Source organism: Drosophila miranda, chromosome 4 (genome assembly GCF_003369915.1).
Source record: "Drosophila miranda strain MSH22 chromosome 4, D.miranda_PacBio2.1, whole genome shotgun sequence".
In the NCBI taxonomy this organism is placed as follows: domain Eukaryota; kingdom Metazoa; phylum Arthropoda; class Insecta; order Diptera; family Drosophilidae; genus Drosophila; species Drosophila miranda.
In genome coordinates this window covers 25940062-25962471 of record NC_046677.1, presented here as the reverse complement: position 1 = coordinate 25962471, position 22410 = coordinate 25940062, and the positions used below count along the sequence as shown (strand labels likewise).

Genomic DNA, 22410 nt, shown 5'->3' with positions numbered 1-22410 from the left:
TGGGTATCGGGATCGAGATAAATTTATAAGACCCTAATCATATGCATTAATATGTCCAAAACATAACAATCTGAGATAATTTCTATATTAATTACGTTTTAAAACAGCTTGGAAAAACAGTTTCTTCATATATATCAATGAAATGGGTGCCCAAACCACGGTTGACGTGACATTTCATACTTACTTACGTTGCCACTTTTTTTTAGTTGACCTTTTTTTTTTGTCTTAAATAAACACCTTGTGCATTGCAGTCAAGTAAATACAATAAATTGGCGAAGACTTACTATAAAAACTAAGCCAAATCTTGTTAGAAAATTGTATTCATTAATGGCCTAAAATTATGTGGGCAGAGCTAATGGTTTTAGTTAGGCAGCATTCTTCAACGGAATAAAGAAATTGAGCAATTGGAACGATTTTTCTCTTACGTTTTATTACGTTTTTATACACTATATGTACAATAAAAGAGAGTACTTAAATTGCTTTATTGAACAGTCTCCAGTATATGAGTGTATGTATCAATCGACATCCCGGCTTGGAGATAACGAACGCAAATAAATTGCTTTATTGAACAGTCTCCAGTGCGTCATTTCACTGTGTTCTGTTACCGAGATGATCGGTTCAATTGGAGCTGCTGCGGCAGCAATTTGTGTAGTTTTATGCACTGTTGCTTTTCAAGTGGGAGCTGGCGCGGCTGAGGTCAAGTTCAAGTACGAAATCAAGGAGTTCCAAGTGCCGCTGGATCATTTCAGCTTTCTGAGCAATGCCACCTTCAACATTCGGTACCTGTACAACGATTCCTTTGTGGACAAGAAGAATGCGCATACCCCGATCTTCTTTTACACGGGCAACGAGGGCGACATCGAGCTGTTTGCGCAGAACACGGGCTTCATGTGGGAGCTAGCTGAGAAGCAGCGGGCCGTACTCATTTTTGCGGAACATCGCTATTATGGAAAATCACTGCCATTCGGCGCCTCAACCTTCAACGCCAGCATGCCGGATCACTTGGCCTACTTTACGGTGGAGCAGACGCTGGAGGATTACGCAATGTTGATCACCTTCCTACGCAACGATCTTCCGCTTCCGGTGGTGGCCTTTGGAGGCTCTTATGGCGGCATGCTGGCGGCCTGGTTCCGCATGAAGTATCCGCACCTTGTGGCCGGAGCATTAGCTGCGTCGGCACCCATTCTCCAGTTTCCTGGCATAACCGACTGTGATATATTCTACAGGATCGTGACATCGGTTTTTCAGAATGCCTATAATTCCAATTGTACGACCAACATTGGCCGATCGTGGAAGACTTTTGAGACGCTGGGTGGCACCGAGGCAGGAAAGAAACAAATCTCCGATGCTTTCAATCTGTGCCATCCTATCAAGAACGATGCAGACCTGAAGAAATTCCTGGATTACATAGAGGAGGTCTACGGGAATCTGGCTATGGTCAACTATCCGTACAACAGCAGTTTCCTGGCACCGCTACCGGCATATCCAGTGCGACAGGTCTGCTTTTATCTTAAGGATCTGCACCAGAGCGATGCCGATCTGCTGCATGCCATGGCCAGTGCCCTTGCTGTCTACACAAACTACACTGGCTCCGTCAAATGCCTGGACATCTCTGTCAACTCAAATGCTGACGATTCCGGCTGGAATGTACAGACATGCAACCAGATGGTCATGCCATTCTGCTCCAACGGCACCGACTCTATGTTCCGTCCATCGAGCTGGAACTTTAAGGAATTTTCCGACAAGTGCTACAAGGACTACCGTCTAACACCCAAGCCATACGACATAATCCTACGTTATGGGGGCAGTAATATTGAGACGGCCACCAATATCATTTTTAGCAACGGCTTGCTGGACCCATGGAGTGGAGGCGGTGTTTTGCAAGCCCCGAATAATAAGGTGGATATTATAATTTTGCCGGAGGGCGCACATCACTTGGACTTGCGACACAGCGACCCTGCAGATCCTCCGTCGGTGCGCGATGCGCGCAATAAGGAAGCTTCTATAATAGCCCGATGGATACACGAGTTCTAATTTTGAAATAATGGGTCAATTCCTACCCACCCAGAGTTTAGCCCTATTCGAACAAGCAATACAAAGCCATTATAATCAACCCTACACAAATATGTATCTTAATATGGATTTTATAAATAAATATTATATTATTTTAAAATTCTGTTCTTAAACTCATTTAAAGACTCTATGAACTTGAACTAGCGCTCGTTTTTGATTACAAACTGACCTGCCGTCTGTTCGTGATGCCCGCGATAAGGAAGCATCTATCTATTATCAATATGGATTTTATACACCATTCAAAAATTTTTTTTTAAATTTTTCTTTAATAATCATAATGCATATAAAGGTACAGTTGTTCACAAGAAAGGAAATCTTAAAATGCTACATAAATTATATAAATTTGATAACGTTTCATTGTTAACCAGATAGAAGCAGCGAAATACACAAATTTAACATTTAAATCAACCTAATTAAATACATAATAAATCGTATATGTCTAATAAATAAATGTATGTATTTTCTCAATAATTGCTCAAGCGTTAAATAATAAAAAAATATATTTAATAAACAAGTTGATAAGTATAAGGCAAATAGAATTAGGTATTTATCAAAAAATATTAACAACAAAATGTTTTCTTTTTTACTGGATGGACTTTACGCCATTTCTACATGCAATTTGCATTTTTCCGTTTTTTTTTGTTTTATTTAGTTTTTAATTTCAATTTTTGTATACGCATTTTACAGTATTTTCTTTATATAGAAAAATTTGTTGGTTGGCTTAGCACCGGCATAGGACACTTACTTCGTTTTTGTTCAATGCTCGTGATGCGCCCGCTCCTCTCCATCAAAGTGGCAGCACCATCGGACAGTCATGTCTATGGTTTTAATTTTGGAAATGAGTATCAGGAATGCATGAAAATGTCTTCGAGTCTTCGCTGCTGCTTTGTTGGTGTTAAAGGATTGGAACTGCACTGTGCTCCTGTGGCTGGTGCACTTCAAGCAGTTCAGTTGTCCTCTAACCAGGGCCGTGGGAGAGAGCTTGGCCGTTTGGTAAAGAGTATCCTTGGGCAACGACAACTGTCAGGGGTCCAGGGTCTATTCAAAGGCCAATGGTATAGGGTCAGCCGCGGCGTCTTGTAATTTGGGAGAAAAACGCTTAGCTGATCCCAAGCATTGGTCTTTGAATAGCTTTCCCAGGCATTTGGTCTATGTGGGTCATGATTTGTCTTGGGATTTTTTTAATTTTCGTAGCCGATGGATAGTCAACAGCAGCGGCTTGTGGCCATGATAATGCAAAAATGTTCCACGAGATTCGCGATACCGTGTTTTCACAAGCCGCTGGCTGCTGCAACTGCTCTTTAAATGAAGGGAGCGTGCACTTATGAGTAAAATTTTCGTGTGCGTATTTTGATTTCGTTTTAGCTTAGGTATTTTATATACAAAATGTTGGGTTCTCTATAGTTCTGGGATCATATATATATATGTCTATATATGAATATATAAATTGTTTGCTGTGCAAATATATATGTATGTATAATGTATATATCGTTTTACAAAAGTGTTTCGTTACTTTGTCGTTAGTTTGAATATAGTTTCTATCTTTCTTTCATTCATTCTTTCATGTGTTGTGTTTCTTTATGCTCGTCGAGTCTAGGGTTGTTTTTATTTTAGGGGTATACGAGTAGGTTTGATTTAATCATTATGTACAGTACAGATACAGATTTGTATATTAATTTGAATTCAATGCCTCTAGCTATATAAACATACTAAACGGTTAAATACAATAACTGTCGGAAAGTACAATTTACATAATCCAAATATTTTGAAACAGGAAATTTCTTATAAAAGGCATCGTTATGCTATAGTCTGAATTTGTTTTGATTATTTAGGGCGTTAGTCTGTTAAATTTTTTTCTTGCACTAATCCAATTGCAACTCGACAGCTTTGGTTTCGATTTTTGATTTGCGTTTGACAGTTAGGGGTTTACGTTGGCGGCGGTCCATGGGGATACGACAGCATAGGTTCCAGACTCCGGGCAAATGTGTTGGAGAACATGCACGTATAGTCCTCACCGTGGGGCACCAGAGTTGCCACACCTAAAAGCAACAGCATGAGCGCCTGTATGGGCAGGGAGGCACGGGCAACGCGGCCTAGGAATCGAGCACCGCGTGCCAGAACCGTGGTATTGATGACATCGCCATCGACAGCATCGCCATCGGTGTTGCTATAATAGGGGGTAGTCGAGATATACATTAGTTATGGCCCATACAAATCACACACACACATTTAACAATGAAAAAAATCATGCAAGAATGGACTGACTAAGCATGTGCCTATATACAGTGGGGACAATGTAAGAGGTGCACATGTTGCTCAAAATCAAATTGATCTAATTTAATCTACGATGCATTCTGAACCGAAAAATTATACTTCTATCGATATTTACTTTGCATTTTCTGTGTTTGGTGCGGCGGCCTGCATAGAAGAGGTTGATAATGTAGTATTATCCAAAAGCTAGATATGCCATAATGGAAAAGAAAGGAAATAAAATAAATTAAAAATAATATAAATCATAATCAATTTTGTTTCAATTTTTGTTTCAGTGGGTCTCCATTTATAGTACACTTGTCATTCAATTTTGGACTGCCAATTGGTTTCACTTACTTTACTTTTGGTGCGCTTACAAATCAACAAATAAAAAACAGAGTTTCTTTTTTCTTTTTGTTTAAGGACAATTCAAGTTCTTGAACGGGAACCACTTTAAGGCTTAGAGTTGGACTGGGACTTACCTCACTCGACAACATGTGTAGCGGCACACCAAGATTGTCGCCCTCATAGCCGAGCACTGCGCCCAGCTTGACGATGTAGATGCCGGAGAGGCGACGCAGGGATTGCAGACGCAGACGGAGATCGGTCAATCTGGAAAGGGTTCTAGAACATTTAAAACATTTGCCAACGGCTCTTGGGGTGTATGTTCGGATGAAGGGTTAGAATGGGCGGACGAAAGAATTTTGAGTACCAAAAATAACACAAAAAAATAAATATATGTAACGCAACAAAAACAGCAAACACAAAATGTTCTTTATAGGCAAAAAAAATGTTTGGATACGATTTGATACTGATTGTTTTTTGTAGACTAAACAACAAATGAAAAATTATCATTTCTACTAGGCGGAGTAGTGTCCCCCGATCGAGGGACATTGAAAGTGCAGAGATGTGCCGAAAGTTGAGATAGTTTTTAGTATAATTTAGTTGGAATAATGTTGATAATATTTGTACAGGAATTGGTGTTCCAAAAGAGGTTTGATTTGTTGGTGGAGAATGTAAAAAAAAGCATTAAAGGCCGATATCTTTAGAAATTTGAATGGAATAAGCACATGGAGTAGGAAGAGGTAGGAAAGATCTAACTAATAGAATTCTATTAGAAGTAAATTACTTATTTTAAGATTATCATATTGAAAAACCCAATAATTCTACAAAAAATAAAAAACAAAAATCCACAAAAATAATTTCCGTCCAACTAACGAAAGTTCTATAGCCCATCCATTTTTATTTAAACCTAACTCCTAAAATCTTAGGCATTCCTAAGCTCAAGCGGCACCTACGAATCGTTTCGTTCCGCCCTCGGAACTGGCACCTGGGAGACCTTACCTTTCATAGGTATGTTGGGACTGTTCCTCAGAGCCTTCGACAGAGCGCAGTAGCTGATCGGCGGCATCCTGTAGACTCACGACACGCGGCTCACAGCGCTCCAATTCGGCGCGCAGATCCTTGAATTTCTTGAATTTGGTTTCAAGGACCGAACGCTCCTCGGTGAGATCCACGGGCTCGGAGGCCTTGATGTTCTGCTCGGTTCGCTGCAGCCAATCGACCAGCTCATCGATGGTCTGATGGAACTCACTGTTGCCCATGAGGGCGGTCTGGAGAAGAGCCTGCCATTTGGTGGCATTGATGCAGACATTGTTCCAGCGCTCGTTATCCGCTTCGAGGCGAGAGCGTAGCTGGCGGGCCTTCTCAGTGTCCAGGGTATGGGTGGCCAGATGATCACCGACCACATTCAGCGACGAGATGATCGACTTGTGACTCTCCAGATCCAGCAGGAACTCGCGATGATCCTGTGTTACATCCTCCAGCAGTTCAATGTTGGACGGTGGGGTCGATTGAGCCTTTTGGGTGCTCTCGGCGAACTGCAGCCACTGCTCCAGGCGCCACAGATCGTTGTCGATCTGCTGCCAGTTGCGTTGCGTGCAGAGCGGACACGTTAGACGGCCGACCTCGCTAAGGAAGACAAAAAGGAAAAGATATTAGTATTTGAATTCAGCAGATGAGTACGATCTAATTGTTAGCACAAGCTGGGCCATATCAAAATAGCTTTAATTTGGCTTTAAGCAGCTGACGCTTGAGTATCATAGTTCTCCCTCTTTTGCTGTGCTCCACCTTGGAGTCTGGCAGTCATTTGGGTAGCATCTGCCAGCTTTTGTCTAGTGGAGGCTCTGTCCCAACACACGCAGAACACGGAGACACAGCAGGAGGTTGAACAAAAATTGAGGGACAGGCAGGCGGGCAGGTACATATGTATTTATGTAGGTATTTAGCGAACACTTACTGTATGCAGTTGTACTTGTAGGACGCAGGTAGTAGGCACCTGGTATCATGGCATCATGAATGCGCACGTTCGTTCAAGTTAAGCGTTTTTAGGGTGGGATGTTTTATAGAGTGTTTAGGCGTGTCGCGTGTTTGTGTGTAGTATGTGGGTGTGTGACAGAAGTAGGCAACAGCGAGAGATGGAAAGCAATAAAACATTTTGTTAGTCAAAAAACCACAACCAAACACCAATAACAGATAGATCGACCAATATCAAAGAACTTGCAAAACCAAAGGATTCAATTTAGGATTTAAAGAACAAAACAAAAGCCCAATTAGGGAAACTCGAGTCGAAATTCAATGTTACTACTATTCTCCGTCGGGCATCAATGTGCCGTGTCATGTGGAAATTGAATGGCTTGCATATAGTTATTACATTAATCCCTAGTTAACTATAACTATAACTTTAAGATTACTGTAGACAAACACAAGTCATCTGTTTTAGTATGATCCACTAGACAGGATGCCGTTTGCCTCTCGAAAAGATGTTGCTTTGGGAGCAGTTGAGACACAGAGCAAATAATGGTTATACAATATGCCACTTTCACTCCACAATTATTTTTTTATTAACTATAATTCACGGATGCATTCATCTGGAATAGACACGGAACAAACGAAGCAAACTCCACCACAAAATTAGAAAGCACACAAAAAGAACACAAGCGATAACTATCAGGAATCTAAGGCTTTGCAAATCTTCAGTAAACGTACATCTAAGAAAAGATATATCTGGGAAATGGGATATGCTTACCTTGCATTTTGATCGTGCTGCTGTCGCGCCTTCCACTGCGATTGCAGTGTGTCAAAGCGCAACGTGAGCTCTGAGACGGTTTCCGACTGGGCGGCCTGGTTGTCGGCCTGGCATTCGGTTAGGAGCAGATTGCTGAGATGCTTGACCAATTCCGTGGAGGACTGGGCATTGCCCAGCAGCTTGGCTATCTTCTGGGGTCCCGGCTTGCGCGTCTTGTCCACAATCGTGCGCTGCAGCTCGTCCAGATTGTTCTGGCACTCGGCAATGGCCGTCTGCAGCTCCATGATGTACGCATCCTTGGCAGTGATGGAGGTCTCGCGATGCATCTGCTGAGCCTGGCGTATCTTCCGTTGCGACAGCGTGTTCACCTGAACGGCTGCATTGGCCGCCTCGTTGACTGCTCCGGCAGCACTTTGTGCCGCTCTGGCCAGCCAACTGGTCTTCAGGGTGACGATCCGCGTCTGAACCGTCTGCCAGAGTGTGGTGTAGACCGTCATCAGTTCGAGCATCTGCTTCAGTTGCGGCTGCTGCTGCTTGGGTCGTGATTTGGCCTCTTGCGCCAAGGCATCCGCTTGCTGGACATGCTTTTGGGCATCCTGTAGCTTGCGCTCCAGGCTCTCCAAACGCTGCAGCACCGCCTTGGGCTCTGCCTTGCCGTTCTGTTGATCCTCGGCTGTTGCGCTGGGCAGTTGCTCTAGGGCCTTCTGAATGGCCGTCAGGGATTGAGTGGCCTCCTGCTGGGCGGTATGGAATTCTCGCAGCACCTTTGCATCCTTGTCGATGGCATCGAGCAGGGCATGACACCGGGGCGTCAGTTGGCGCCACTTGCTCAGCATCACCTTGGTGGGGAGCGTGAGTTTCTGTATGTTCTCGGGCTCCACACCAGTGCCCATCGTCAGCTTGGCGTAGGTCTGCTCCAGATGCCGCAGATTCACCGACTGACTGTCAAGTTCATCGAGCTTGGAGCGTAGCTCCTTCTGGCGCTCCTCCAGCTTCTGCTTGCCGCTGGACTTGTGGTCACGTTCGTAGCCCGCCAGCTGGGTCTCCTGCTTGCCCAGCCAGTTCTTGTGCTCGGCTGTCTGTTTGATCAGGCTCTGCAGGAGATTCCAGATGCTGAGGATGCGCTGTTTGCGCTCCGCGGACTGGCTGCACACGTTCTTCCAGCGCAGCTCCAGATTCTGGGCGGAGGAGGCCAGGCCGGAGGTGTTCACCTGAGTGCGCCAGCTGTCAGCATCGTTCAACAGCATCTCGACGAGATTCAGGACCTCGCCGACATTGCTGCTGTGGTGCTCGATGGATCGCTGGATTTGCTCGTGCTCTTTCAGCTTGGCCTCGATCACGTTCGGGGTGTAGCTCTCGAAGCTGAGGGGTTTGTCCAGCTGCGACTCGACTTCGAAGAGCCAGGCGCGGATGAGGGCTATCCTCTCCTCCAGTCGCAGCAGCGTCATCTTTAGCTCCCCGATCTTCGTGGCTCGCTGCTTGCACAGGTACTTGAGTCGCTGCCAGCGATCGATGAGGGCATCGCTCTGCTGCTGTACCTGGGCCCGAACCTCAGGCTCGTCGGCGTACAGCGTGAGCAGCTCCCGACTGGTGGACAGCAGCCATTCGCGCTCCTTGTCGCGCAGCTGCAGCTCTGCATTGACTTGCTGCTCCAGCTGCTTAGCTGCCTGCTCTGGGTTGGCCATGGCAGAGACATCGGCATCGCGCTCGACGCGCTGCTCGAGACGCTGCAGCCACTGGGAGATGCGTCCGTAGCGAATCTGGTAGTTGGATTGCAGGGACAGGCGCTCGTCGATGCTGTTGATGAGGCTCACCAGCTGGTAGTCGAGGTCCGCGTGCTGTTGCCACAACAGCCAGTTGCGCTGACGGATCGTCTTCATGTCGTGCGGGCTCACGCACTCCTTTAGCTCCTCCTGGGTGACCATCAGGCTCTCCAGCGCCGGTACCTGTGCCCCCAACTGGACACGCTGTGCGCGCAGGGCTTGCAGCAGCTGTTCAATGGCCGCCGGCTGGGTGGGCAGTGGTTCGCTGCTGCTGTCCAGCAGTTTCTGGGCTGCTCCAAACTCTTTTTGGAGCTGCAGGACACGCTGCTCGTAGGTCTCCGATAGCTGGCTGATGCGGTGCAGGAATCCCTGCCATGTCTCGAGTGCGGCACGCAGATTGTTAATTCGCTGCCCGATGCTGGCCTGCTCCATGCGCATGGCTGTGGCCAGGGCCTCGTCGCAGTGACGGGACAGCTGTTGCTGCTGCTCCTGCAGGGACTTGCTCTGCTGCTCGCCCTGGTCTAGCTGCTGGAGCAGACCGTCCAGGCGGCTCTTGAGGTGCGGCACCCGCTTGAGGTGGATGTAGCGCAGTTGGAGATTGTTGCGCTCCGCCTCGCGCTGTCTCAGCCAGTCGAGCAGGGCCGCCAGCTGCTGGCGGTAGGCGTTCCAGCCGCTCACACGACGCTCCAGTTCCCCGTTGCGTTGCATGATCCGCGACAGCGTTTCGTTGTGCAGATTGGTCAGCGCCTTGTATTGCTCGGAGAGCTCCGACTCGAGTGGCGTCTCCGCGAGCACGCTCTGCTGCGAGATGAGCAGGTTCTGGTGGATGGCACACAGCTGCTGCTGCTCTCGCAGACTGCTGTAGTCCTCGGGTATGGCACAGGAGAGGAAGGACTGGACATGCTGCAGATACTGACGCCACAGGCGCAGTGCCTCCGAGCTATTCTGGCTGCGGGCCAGACGCGTCGACAGGCGATGGTACTCCTGGAACGTGTCCTGGAATATCTTCTGCCACAGGGCCAGCACCTCCAGTATCCCATCATCGGCGCCAGTTGCGGGCGCCACTTCATTGCTTTGCTGCTGGTGTTCACGCAGCTGCCGCAGCTGCTCCTCCGTGCGGGCCAGCGTCTGTAGATGGGCACGCAGGGCGGCCAACTGCTCTTCGCTTTCCCTGGGCGTTTGCGGCGCATCACGTGATATGTCCTTCAATATGGAAAAAGAAAGAGATACATTAATATATTTGCATTGCTGGTCAGTTGTTTGTGCATCGCTAATTGGTCTGACCCTAATATGGGCTGCACTCCGATGTCTCCAGTTACCGCTGGCTGGCTGGCTCCACTGCTGCATGGCTTCGCCTCAAACAATGAAACATTGACAGCCCGTCGCAACTCTTTCTGCCACCGACTGGCAATGACCTCATGCTAACGACACGCGCTCTCTGTTTCTGCCTCTGTTTTCGCCTTTGGCTCTGCCTCTGCTTCTGCCCAACTTCAATTGTCTCGAGGTGCAGTGGGAGGCGGCGGCGGTGTGCTCTAAACTGGTTGTGGGGTGGGACACGCACACAGGTGCAACTGACGAAAATGGGTGCACCGTGGTGCAAAAGGTACTTGGAAATGGGGCTACTACCTGCACTAAACCCTAAAGACCAACATTTTGCTGTCCATATTATAAATGTTTAAAACCCTTTTGCAGACATATTGGTAAAAACAATAACAATTAAGGATATTGATCTTCAGAAATAGTTGATGGAACTGCCTCAACATTAGCTAACAATATTATGGTTTACTGAAAGTCTTAACAGCCACTTAAGGCATTCTAATAGTCCCTTAAGCAATTTACATTTCATCGAAAGTAAGATTTTGAGTCATCGAATTTTTTAATCAAGAAATACGGATATATACATATAAATTGTTTCATTTTGTGCATTGTAGTAGCCTACGATAAATCCTATGCTACAATGAACAGCTATAGCCAGAGTCACAAGGCCTTCAAAAGAAATATATGTATAATACAGGGCGGTTTCCTAGAAATCATTTAAATGTCAGCAAGGCCTTCCTGTAACTGGCTTTGCATCTGACCAACATAAAACTTTATTTGTCACCTAAACTGACTAAATGTATATCCCCCCACAACGAATTTAATATTAATACTACCTTTCTGTTTTATCAAATATTCAGCATCTTCAGAAGTCAGTTTCGTTTAGCTTTAGCTAAAGTGTCAATTATTATTTTATAAGTCTGTCGCCCCACAAGAATATCAGGTCACGCCCTGGTCACGCCGCCATCAATCAATAATGAGCCGATGTGGGGTACGGTACCACTGTGAGTGTTAGTATTGTACACGAAAAGTTTTTCAACTTTTAACCCACTTAAAATAGCATGTCCTTCGTATGGGATTAACAACAACAGTGGCAGTAGCAGTAGCCGGCTAGCCAGAGCCCCAGAGCCCCAGTGCCGTGTGTTGTGCTCTGTTTGTGTGGGAATTCCCACAAGCCCCAATCCCATCCCATCCCACCGACATCGACATCGACATCGACACCGACATCCAACCAACATATGCCAATATCCGTCCACATTCGTATTCCTAGTTATAATCGATAGATAGATGGAGCGACGGAGTGTTCCCAAGTTGCCGCCACAGACACTGTTTTCTTTCGCGTTTAACTAAAACACTCACCTGCTGCACGTTGTTGAAGTAAACCTTGGCCTGTGTCACCTCCTTGTCCAGTTCTTTGCGCTCTTTGTCCTGCGTTTCGGCCACATTGGCCAGTGTGGTGATGGCATCTTTGCATTCGGCCAAACGTTGACCCAAAGCATCCAGTTCGCCCTGCATCAGGGCTGAGGCATCCAGACCCACATCGGCGGCTATCTTGGCCACAATGTCACGCAGTTCCAAGAGTCTATCATTTTGTGTGGTCAGATTATCTTGGCAGGCCTGCGAGAAGACAGATGGAAAGAGAGTTGGAGATGGAAATCAAGTTAGTTAATGACTGCCAAAAAAAATAGAAAAAAACCTACTTAATTATATACATTTTTCCCTAAAAGAGAATCAGGTTTCTTTAATAGTTTAAGTTTCTTTTTGTATACGAAAAATATAAGGAATGAAATGAAGAAACCCCACAACGCGACTGTTGAAATATATTTTTTTGTGGATTGCATGCAAAATGTCAATCGTCTATATTTAGAGATATACTCGTATGTGTGTGCTATATAGCCGCAACAAATAGTATTTAGCTCAAGCCGGCCGGGTCTAGCCGGTCAGCCCTTATCAATTGTCGTATACCCCAGTGTCGTACGGTGTCGAGTGCAGGCGGAACGCACCACCATTTCCCTCTGCTCGACAAAATGTAATTAGGGCCCCACACCGCAAGCGCACTTTCGTTTTCAATTTAGACAAAAAAAAACAGGTCATGCTCTGTTCTGTTCTGTTTTCTCCGACACTTATTTCTAATTTAAAGGCAAGCGCATTTCTCGTACTATAAGCTGTGTAGAGCCAGAGGGCCCTTCGTTTGCTTTGCCGCGTGCCCTATGATATCATCTGTGGAATATTTGGCGGCGATGCTTTATCGCCGGGGCATGGGGCAAAAGCAAACAAAAACAAGTCCAACATTTTGGCATTGAAAACCCAACAGCCACAGTCACAGCATAGTAGAGTAGGTAGTGTTTGGAAATACATTTATCTTTTATCCCATACCGGAGGAGGCTCAAGGCATTTTGGGCCTTCTGTTGATAAAACAGCTACTGCATACATATGTATACGAAATTCTGAATGCTCCAACCGGGTTGATAAACTCTCCCTCCAACCTCCTACCATGTGAAATGACAGCTGGCGCTGTCCAAAAATATAATTACAGCAAGTTGGTACACGACCATACTGATCAATAAGCACACAGCGGACCAGCCACTGGCGACCAGCGACTGGCGACTAGAGTATGCGTTAATTTTTAAAGTAAATACCTAATATAAGAAATCAGTCATCGCACATTTTGTGTGTCTATTTGTTCGAGCATAATTTATGACACAACAAACGTTAGGGAAAAGTTACCGCACCGCGCCGCGCACACATATCACGGTATGGAGGAGCCCACCGCTCTGGGGCTATTACTATTACAACCGATTACATTGACGAGTCCAAAAAAACAGAACATAAACACAGGTAAGGTAGATATGGAACTGGATAGAACTACGGAAAATCAATGTAATTATAGGTATGATGGGTATTAGTAGGTCTGTGGAGAGCAATTAAAGGGTCATAGTTCCGTTCGTACTCGTTGCCGCCAAAAAATCAAACAGTCCACCCACCCACACATATTGGGTGGGAAAGCCCAATCAGCCCCACCAATGTACTCCTATGTCTAGGGTAGTTGTAGTGGTTGGTGGTCACGTCATCTACTTACAATAGAAAGACTTACCTTGGCATGTTGTAGGGCGTCCAAGGGCTGCTCCAAGGACTTGACCGTATCCATTTGCTGGTCAATGGAACTCTGAACGGCCGCCGAGGCGTTGCGATATTTATCCCAGAGTTCGACGGCTCGCTGGTAGCGTGTGCAGAGCTGCTGCAGATTCTCAGTGGTGTCATTCCAGGCCACTACCGCATCCTGCACAGCCGATTCGATCTGTTCGACGATTTGCACATCACAGCTCTCGATCAGGGGCTTGGCGGCGCCCTTAAGCTCATCGATCAGTTCTTCGCGGTTGTGTAGATCGCCGGCCAGACCCTGGCGATTGGACGGATATTCAAGAGACGGATGGATGGATTAGTACATTTGTATAAATGGGGATTTATAGACGCGACCGACGACCGACGAATGCGATACGCGCTCGGTTCGAAGCTAACGACAACTGCCTGCCGCGGACAAAACTTGCTACAGAAAGAGCAGGGAGAGCCGCCAGCAAAAGCTTACGCTAAAGCTTTGATACCGTGTAGAATGTACGGAATAGATAGGGCATCACGAATTTATAATCATGTTTGTCACGCACACAAACACGAATGCATAGAGCTATGCATTAGAAAAGTTCTTTGAAATTACTTATAATAAATTTGTTGGATAAGAATACTCGTACAAGAGAGGGTACTTTTGTGAACTGGCAAAGCTGGGTATGAGGAATACATGAAAAGTAAACGTTGATTTTCTTTTTTATAAATAAGTATCCTTCGATTGTGGTTTATGCGAGTGATATTTAATGTATTCTAGGAGGCACAACGAAAATTTCCTCATACAAATTAAACAAATTTTTGGGTCAATTACGAATTTAATTAAACAATTATGCTGCTTTTTCTGTACCAATTGAAGAAAATCACTACCAATTAGATAGAAACTTTTTTCGAAACTAAACTTTTTGTTAATTAAAAAATGTGGATAATAATCGATATTTTGTTATACCTCTCAAACAATATTTATGGCTGAATTTTATGGCACACAAAATGAAGAAAATATCTTAAAATTTCACGAAATAAGAGACAAATAATTTTCCAGCGCGTATGCTCAAAGCAAACTGATTGAAAATCAGAAAAGGCACCACCTTTTGTAGGAATTTTCGATTGGGAAAAACAAGAAGTTTTCAAGTGATGCTGATAAGCATAGCGAAAATGGTAGCGAAAATTCCGCACAGCAGGTAGCAGATAGCCATCTATTGTATCTCACGAGTAAACAGAGTCATAAAGGGGGATACAATGGCATGGGATGGTGTAGGGTATGGAATAGGAATGGGAGTGGGATGGGTAGGGGGAAGAACTTACCTCTAATCTTTCGGTGGCTTTCCTTAGTCGCTCATAGTCCACTTGTCCGTGCACTCGAATGAGTTCCATCATAAAGTCCGTCTCCTGCACTGAGCCATGGACCAGCTCCAACTGACGTTCGTAGCGTAGCCACATGGCCAGGCGATTGCGTAGAATGGCCATAATGTTGGTGCACTTGCTCTCGAGGAAGGTCTGATCGTCTTGAAGTTGGGAAATGTCCCGCTCGAGCTTCACCGGCGACACGGACATCTTGAGGCGCATGGGCAGGGTGTGGAGCATCTGGCGGATGCGCATGATCTCCTGCCAGCTGGAGACGAGGTCCTCGCCCACATTCTGACAGTCGGTGACGGCCTTCTCGAGGACATCAGCTCCCTGGCGCTCGGCCGCCTCGCATTCATCCAGAATGACAGAGATCTTGGCCTGGTGCTTGCGCTGGTTGCTGATCCCCTCCTGGATGGCCTGCAGCTGATCGCGCAGCACGGAGGCACCCTCCAGCTCCTCGGCTATCTGTGTGGTTATCTTGTGCGACAGGGCAAACAGCTCGCCGATCTTCTCGGGTTCGATGGCCGCCGGCTCTTGGAGTCCAATGCGACCCAGTTCGTTGCCAATGAAGCCGACGCGTGTGCGCAGCACTTGAATGCGTTCGATGTAGAGACAGAGCTCCTCCTCGTTCTTGATCACGCCCTTCATGCTGGTCATCGTCAGGTAGATCTCCTGCAGCTCACGCTCCACCAGCTTCAGTTTTTCCGCCGCTGGCATATCCTCTGAGGACAGGCACTCGACAATATTGTGTTGGATCTGTTCGATGGCCTGGGCCACGGCCTGCCAGCGGTCCTCCAGCTGGGCATGGAACTGCCGCTGCAGCATCTCATCCGCAAGCGGAATAACCTGCAGAGCTTTCTCAAAGCTATGGCCGGCATCGTTGCGTACGTTGTTGTGCAGCTCGAACCGGGCCTTGATCTCCCAGAACTGACGCATATGCTCGATGGGCTGCTGCGTGGGCTGTGCCGGTATCTGAATGTGACGCAGCTCCTGCTCCGCCTCGCGCACGAAGGCCTCCAGCTTGTCGGTCTGCTGCTCGTACTGCACCCAGATCTCCTTGAAGACCAGTAGGCGGTGCAGGTACAGGGCCACCTCTTCGCGCAGCTTCAGCAGCACAATCAGCGCCTCGTTGGTTTCCTCCACCAGATTGGGCGCCTGCACCAGTTGCTGCAGTTTGTTGGCTATCCCCGAGAGCTGGGTCATCTTAACATAATGATGGGAGATGTCGTTGCTCAGGGACTGGTAGAGCGTCGTGTACTGGTCGTAGTCCGCCGATGTCACCGCCGACAGATCGGGCACACGCTGCTGGGCCACCTGCAGCCACTGCAACTCGTCGCGCATTCCCTTCTCCAGGACGGTCCAACGGGAGGCAGCCTGCACCAGCTTCGAAGATCGTTCGGAGGCCTTGTCCAGCAGCTGAGTGGCTCGGTTGTACAGCTCCTTGTGCAGGTCCGAATGCTTCTCCCGGGTCTCCGTGTCAATGTTCTCCTCGAGGGACTCAAGCATGGCGCGGCAGTGGCTGAGGTTCACAAAGAACTTGCGCTGTTTCTGCACTTCGTTGTTCAGCTGCTCCAAAGAACTGGACACAATGGGACACTCCACAAGTTTGTCGGCGAGCACCGTGATGTTGGTGAACTCCTTGAGGGTCTGTTCGTACTCCTCTGCCAAGGATTGCAGTTGGAGGAGACGCTCTCGTTCGGCCTGGATGTTGTTGCCAATGTTCTTGCTCGTCTCGAAGGCATTGTGTACATCCTGTGGCATCTTCTTGCCTGGGAAGTCGCGCTGGAAGGCTCGTGCATTCTGCAGGAGATGTCCCAGCTGCTGCTGGGCCTGGTCATGCTCCTGCTCCAGCTCGTCCAAGTGCGAGAGTTTGGCGGACAGCGGATACTCCTGATTGGTGACCATGTCGTATCGCTGCTGCAGCTGCACTAGGACTGTGGACACGTCATTCAGCAGCACCTCAAAGCTGTGCCACTTGTCCAGATCGTTGCTGTCCTGTGCCTGATTCTGCTGTGTCACCTGCTCCACGGCTTCGACATGCTCCTTGAGCGTGTCCACACACTGATGCAGCTCGGGCTCCTCTGTCTTCGACAGCTGCCTCTCGAGTTGGTTCACATTCTGCTTGATCGTGTGCAGCTCCTCGTTCAGCTGGTTGTAGTTGTCCAGCTTCTCCTCAGAGGGTCCCTCGTTGGAGTTCTGTCGGATGAGATACACGCGATACTCGATGGTCTCCAGCCACGTCGAGACCTTCTCAATGACCGTGATGACTGTCGTCTGTATGACCGTCTTGTCGCCGCTGTTCAGAGCCGCATCTAGATTCTGCAGACCTTCGTTAACCTCCTGAAGACGCTGCTCCGTGGGCAGCTCCTTGATCTGCTCCGAAAGAGTGGCCAAGTGGAGAACATTGCTCAGGGGCGTCGTTGTCGTCGGCTGTTGTTGTGGTACCGCCTGTTTCAAGTGCTTAATGCGATCCCCAATAGCCTCCTTGGTCTCCACCAAGATGTTGGCCTTCTGTTTCGGTTGTCCAGGATAATGCTGAAGGCTCTCGCTCATGATCAGGGCCTGGGAAAGATCCTGGGAAGGCGTCTTTGGCTGGAACCAAATGCTGCTCTGCTGCTCGTTGAGGTTATCGGGCCCAGGGGTGATGGGCACCACCACCAGTTCTTCTGTGGGCGAGGATACCTCTTCGATGGTCACCGATGACGTGGGTCCCGCACCACTGCGCTCGCGTCCGGTCGTTCGGCTGCTCTGCTCTGCAATGCTCATCTTGTTCTGTTCGATTATGTGCACTGGCAGATCGGGATACTCATCGTACACCCGCGTTGTGGTGATCTGCAGCTGAACTCTTTGCGGTGGCTTCGCTGGCTCCACAAACTCCACTGGCTCCACTTCTTCCGGTGCGACGTGTTGCACCTCTTCGATCTGCTGATTGGTGGACACCACAATCCCCGACTCGGACAGCAGTTCGGGTGCTATTTCCACAGTCACACTGATCTGTGGCTCCTCTGGCGGCTGCTGTTGCTGTTGCTGTGGCTGCTGCTGCTCCTGTTCCTTCTTTTGCTTCTTTTTCTTATCCTTCTTGGAGCGCTTCTCTGGTTTGGGCAGCTCCATGGTCTGCGTGTACTCGTAGACCGTTGGCTCGGCCAGAGAGCCGGCATCCGAGTCTGCTGGTATCGCCACCGTGGTCTTCACCTCCAGTTCGTATGGTTCCGAAATGGAAATGGAGTTGGAGTCATCCAATGAAATGGGTTGTTGCTGCTGTTCCACCTCTCGAGGTGTTGTCGTCTGGGCCTCACCATCGGCTACCTGCACAAGTTCCAGCGTTGAGGTTGCCTCGTGCGCTGTCTCTGGCTTAACAGTTTCAGCCACCACCACTTCTGTGGGTTCGGGTGTGGTGGTCTGGACATGCATCTCCGTGGTCGTTGTGGTTTCAGTGAACGTTGACTGCTCTGTGGTGGGCACTGGCAGATCGATGGTCATCTCCTTGACCAAATCTTGGACAAGTGAAGGTACCACATCGTCACTGCCTGGCTCTCGCTGACGCGGTGATTCCCTGGGCGTTGTCTGCAGTTCCTTTTCAATGGTTGTGGTCACAGTGGTTTGACTGGAGATCTCCACTGTATCCGCCGGCTGGCCACTGACATCCGTTTGCATTTCAGCGGTGGATACCTCAATAACACGTTCATCGTCGCGTGGTGTTGTCTGTGCCTCAGTCTCGGCAATCTCAATGATCAGGGTTTGCGATTCCATCTCCTGGTTCTCGGGTTGGATCTCCAGACTCGTCTGCACTGACATCTCATCCAGTTTCGGTTGATGCTGTGGCGATGTCTGCACGGACTTGATGTCCTGTTCAATCTTCGCGGCTTCTACAGGCGTTGCGGCACGTGGTGTTGTCTGCTGTTCCTCATCCTCGACTAGTGAAAGTTCGACCACTTCTGTGGGTATTACCAGCTCTACGATGGGCGCACGTGGAGACTCTGAGGGCGGGGAGACGACTGCATCTTCCACAATCTTCACCGAGTCATGGGCTGTGTCAATGTCCATGCTGGACAGATCGCTATCTGCACTGATCTCCACAATCGATTCGTGGCGCACTTTGTCCTTGTCTTCGCGGGGTGAATCTTCTGGGGAAATCGGAGCCACTTCAGAGTTCTCCTTTGTGACGGACACTGGCTCTGGTTCGGTTTCTGCTTCTTGTTCTGGCTGATCTTCCTCCTGCTTTGTGTCTCTTCTCTTCTTTTTCTTTCGACGCCGCTTGGCATCGGCAGCAGGAGCTGCTGCAGCTGCAGCTGCCGTCTCAATGATGGTCATGCTCACCTTCGTGGCGGTCTGTCCTGGCTCTTCTTCGGTGCCCTTCGGCTCCTTGCCCATCACAACCTTGAGCACACCATCGCCATTATCCTCGATGGATGGCGCTGTAATCTGGTAGGACTTTTGTGGGGCCGTAGAAGCTGCAGCCTCGCCAGAGATGAACAGTTGTGTAGCTACACGTAGGTCCGTCTGTCCTGGTGCTACCTCCTTTTCCGGGGTATCGCCCGTTGGCTTAGCTGGTGCTGGCTCTTGGAGAGTGATTGCCACGCTTACCACATCCGCTGGCTGCTGTTGGGGCTCGAGTATAGAAACTTCCGTAACTTCTGTGACTTCTGCGGTAGAACCTACAGCTGTTTCTACTGCTGCGGAGGGTTCCTTTTCAGGCAATTGGATGATTGCTTCTGCAGGAACAACTGTCTCAACTTGAATGGTTGATGCTTCTTCTACTTTAAGTACAGTTTGCTGTTCCTTCAAGGCTCCGGACAAAATCTTCTCAGCTTCCAGGAAACTCTCAATGTCAGTCTTTGACTTCGGAACTTCTGTCTGCGGTTCAGGCACCACATCCACAGGCGATTCCTTGGGCTGCTCCCCTGCTATGGTCACTGTCTCGATGGTCTTAATTATTTCAATACTGGCAGAGGTCTTGGGCTCTGGCTCTGGTTTAGTCTCTGGTTCTGTTTCAGGCTTTGTCTCAGTCTCAAGTTCTTTCTTTTCTGTGGGTGATTGTGGCTCGAATTCGTAGTTTTCCAGAGTTAAAGAGTTGCCTGTCTCTGGACTAGTGGGCCAAATGGTTTCCACAGGCATGGATTCTTCTCTGATTTCTGTAGTGATTGTCGCTTCTACCGGTGTTAGTGGCTCATTGTGCTGTGAAAAGTCAATGTTGGTGGCGTTCAAATGATGTTCCAGTGGCCAAATTTCATGGATATCTTCCACCACAGGCTGAGATGATGTGATCTCTGTGGTTACATCTACGATATCTGGTAGATTGGCTGCTGTTTCTGTTGTAGTTACATCTGTTGCTGCAACATTAACGATACTCATGGATGTAGTAGTAGTACTGGCAACATCTACTGGTTCTGCAACATCTACTTGAGAAGGTGCTGGCAACTCTACTGGTGCTGGTTCTTTGATCTTTGTTTCTGTAGGTGGTGTCTGTTGTTCTGGCTGTTGTATCTGTTCTGATTCTTGCGGTATCTGTACTTGTACTTGTTCTTGTGGTGTGGTTATTGTTTCTGTGGTGGAGGTGACGTGGGTAGACTCAATATCAAATACCTGTTGCGGCGATTCTGCAGCAACTTCTTCAATGATCACGCCCGGCTCTTGCAACATCCTTTGGAACTCCTCTTCGGTGACCGTTTTTCCATTGATTGTACGCACAATATTCACATTGATGTGCGGCGCCGATTCCTCTTCGGTAATCTCGACCTCCTCGGGCTCCTCAATCACCTCCTCGGTGATATGTTCCTTTCCATCGATGATCACCACTCGCTTGATTATCTTGCGCGTCTTGCGGATCACCTTGCGGGTCACCTGCTGCACAACAGCACGAATGGTACTGCTACCGCCAATGTCCGCCAAGTGTCCTTCTGATCCAGGACCACCCACAATCTCTTCGTACGTCTCAATGGTTGGCTCTGTTTCAAATTCCTGAACAGTTACCGCCTCGGGTTGGGAGGCATCTACAACGGCGCCACGCGTTTGCTGCGTGACAACGGTGCGGTAGCTTCCCTCCTGTGGATCTGCACTGGTGTCTGTCGTCTGCACATTCTCCAGATTGATCTGTCCCGTCGAATGCACTTCAATGTTGCCATCCGAGTCGCTTACAGTCTCGATCGAGCTGATCTGCTGCTGCTGTACAATCTGCTGGCGCGTACGCGTGACCTTCTTCAAAACGATATGCTTGGTGCCATCGGGTCCCACAATCACCTCTGTGGTGGTCTCATCTGGCTCCACGAATGTGGTCTCAAATGCCTGTGGGACATTCTTCAGGATCAGCTCGGTGGCACGTTCCACATCGCCCTGGGGTCGCTGATGGTAGCGGGCCTCAATCTGCACATCTTCGGGACTGTCGGGTATATCCTTATTCAGGGTCGTGTCAATCTGTATGGTTGCCTGGCCATCCTGAATCGTTTGCGTCACCATTATGTTCTCGGTGGGTGTACGTTCCTTTTGCGTTTGCTGGGCAACCTCAGCGGTTTCCACTGCCAAGGGCTCCTCCTTGAAGCTAGTCTGCGCCTCCACAGTGCTGGTTGCCACCTGGATAGGTGCCAGCGGCTGCTGCAGGCTAAATGATGTTTGCGTCTCCACATATACCCCACCATTCGGTTTGACCTCCTCCTCGGGCATTGAGGTTGAATCAATTGTGTTCTCATTGGACTCTATTGATTCGTGTGCCTCAATCTGTGTCGGGGGCTGTATCATGGCATCGGCCTGCACTCGCTGTCGCTGGGCCTCGTCGCTCTTGGCCTTGCGCAGGTCCACAATGCGCTTCTCGATGGTGAAAATCCTTGTGGTGGCCACTGTAATCTGTTCGCGTAGAATGATTAGAATGCTCTGCAGTTGCTCCATTAGTGTATCGGCCAGGGGGGCCACATCGGCCTGCGACTGCAGCTGTCGTGTCTGTTCCAACAGATCGTCCATGGACTGCTGGCGTTCCTTGAGAGTGCGCAACAATTGCTGGCTGCGTTCCACCTGCGACTTGAGCACCTGCTCATCGGTGCTGCTGTCCGGTGTGGTCTCAAAGGATGCCAATTCAGCGGTTACCTCGTTGATCCATTGCTCTAGCTCCAGCAAATGCTGCTGGTACTGATCGATGTCCTGCTGCCGCTTCTTCTGCCCATGCATAGCATTCTAAAATACATACAATTTAGAAACCAGTAAAGATGTGACGTGGGGTTTACTTACGGCTATCATGGTGATGCCTTGTTGGGTACGACGTAGTAGCAAATCAACGCGATCTACGACTTCGTTCAGTATGCGTTCAGTTCCAGGATCTGTGGGCAACTTCTTGGCCTGGTCTTTGAGCTGGCGGGCGTTCCTTTCGTGTACTTCCAGATTCTTTTGGATTAGCTATTAGCATCAAGGAATTGAAAATAGTTATTTCAGGTTCATTCGTTTTGATAGGAATATAGTAGAGAATATTCT

At 48.4% G+C, this 22410-nt stretch overlaps 2 protein-coding genes across 22 annotated transcripts in view; one reads left to right on the top strand and one right to left on the bottom strand.

The window, feature by feature from the left end:
• The first annotated feature begins 475 nt into the window (after positions 1-475).
• Positions 476-2456, top strand: LOC108161748 (lysosomal Pro-X carboxypeptidase). Its single transcript, XM_017296081.2, has one exon. The coding sequence runs from the start codon at positions 610-612 to the stop codon at positions 2032-2034; it is 1425 nt and encodes a 474-aa protein (XP_017151570.1). The 5' UTR covers positions 476-609; the 3' UTR covers positions 2035-2456.
• A 1158-nt stretch (positions 2457-3614) lies between these two features.
• LOC108161745 (nesprin-1) overlaps positions 3615-22410 on the bottom strand; it is a 123619-nt gene continuing 104823 nt past the window's right edge. For 13 of the 21 annotated variants that reach the window (XM_033393545.1, XM_017296072.2, XM_017296073.2 and 10 more), the window contains 10 exons: positions 22171-22335; positions 14914-22116; positions 13586-13891; positions 11851-12108; positions 7412-10377; positions 6623-6661; positions 5668-6294; positions 4806-4947; positions 4463-4530; positions 4000-4240 (listed from right to left, as the gene is read on the bottom strand). In XM_033393545.1, the coding sequence (XP_033249436.1) occupies positions 4000-4240; positions 4463-4530; positions 4806-4947; positions 5668-6294; positions 6623-6661; positions 7412-10377; positions 11851-12108; positions 13586-13891; positions 14914-22116; positions 22171-22335 (12015 nt within the window). Of the gene's footprint in view, positions 4241-4462; positions 4531-4805; positions 4948-5667; positions 6295-6622; positions 6662-7411; positions 10378-11850; positions 12109-13585; positions 13892-14913; positions 22117-22170; positions 22336-22410 lie in introns of all 21 variants that reach the window. The other 8 variants (XM_017296078.2, XM_017296079.2, XM_017296076.2 and 5 more) reach the window with 5 other exon arrangements.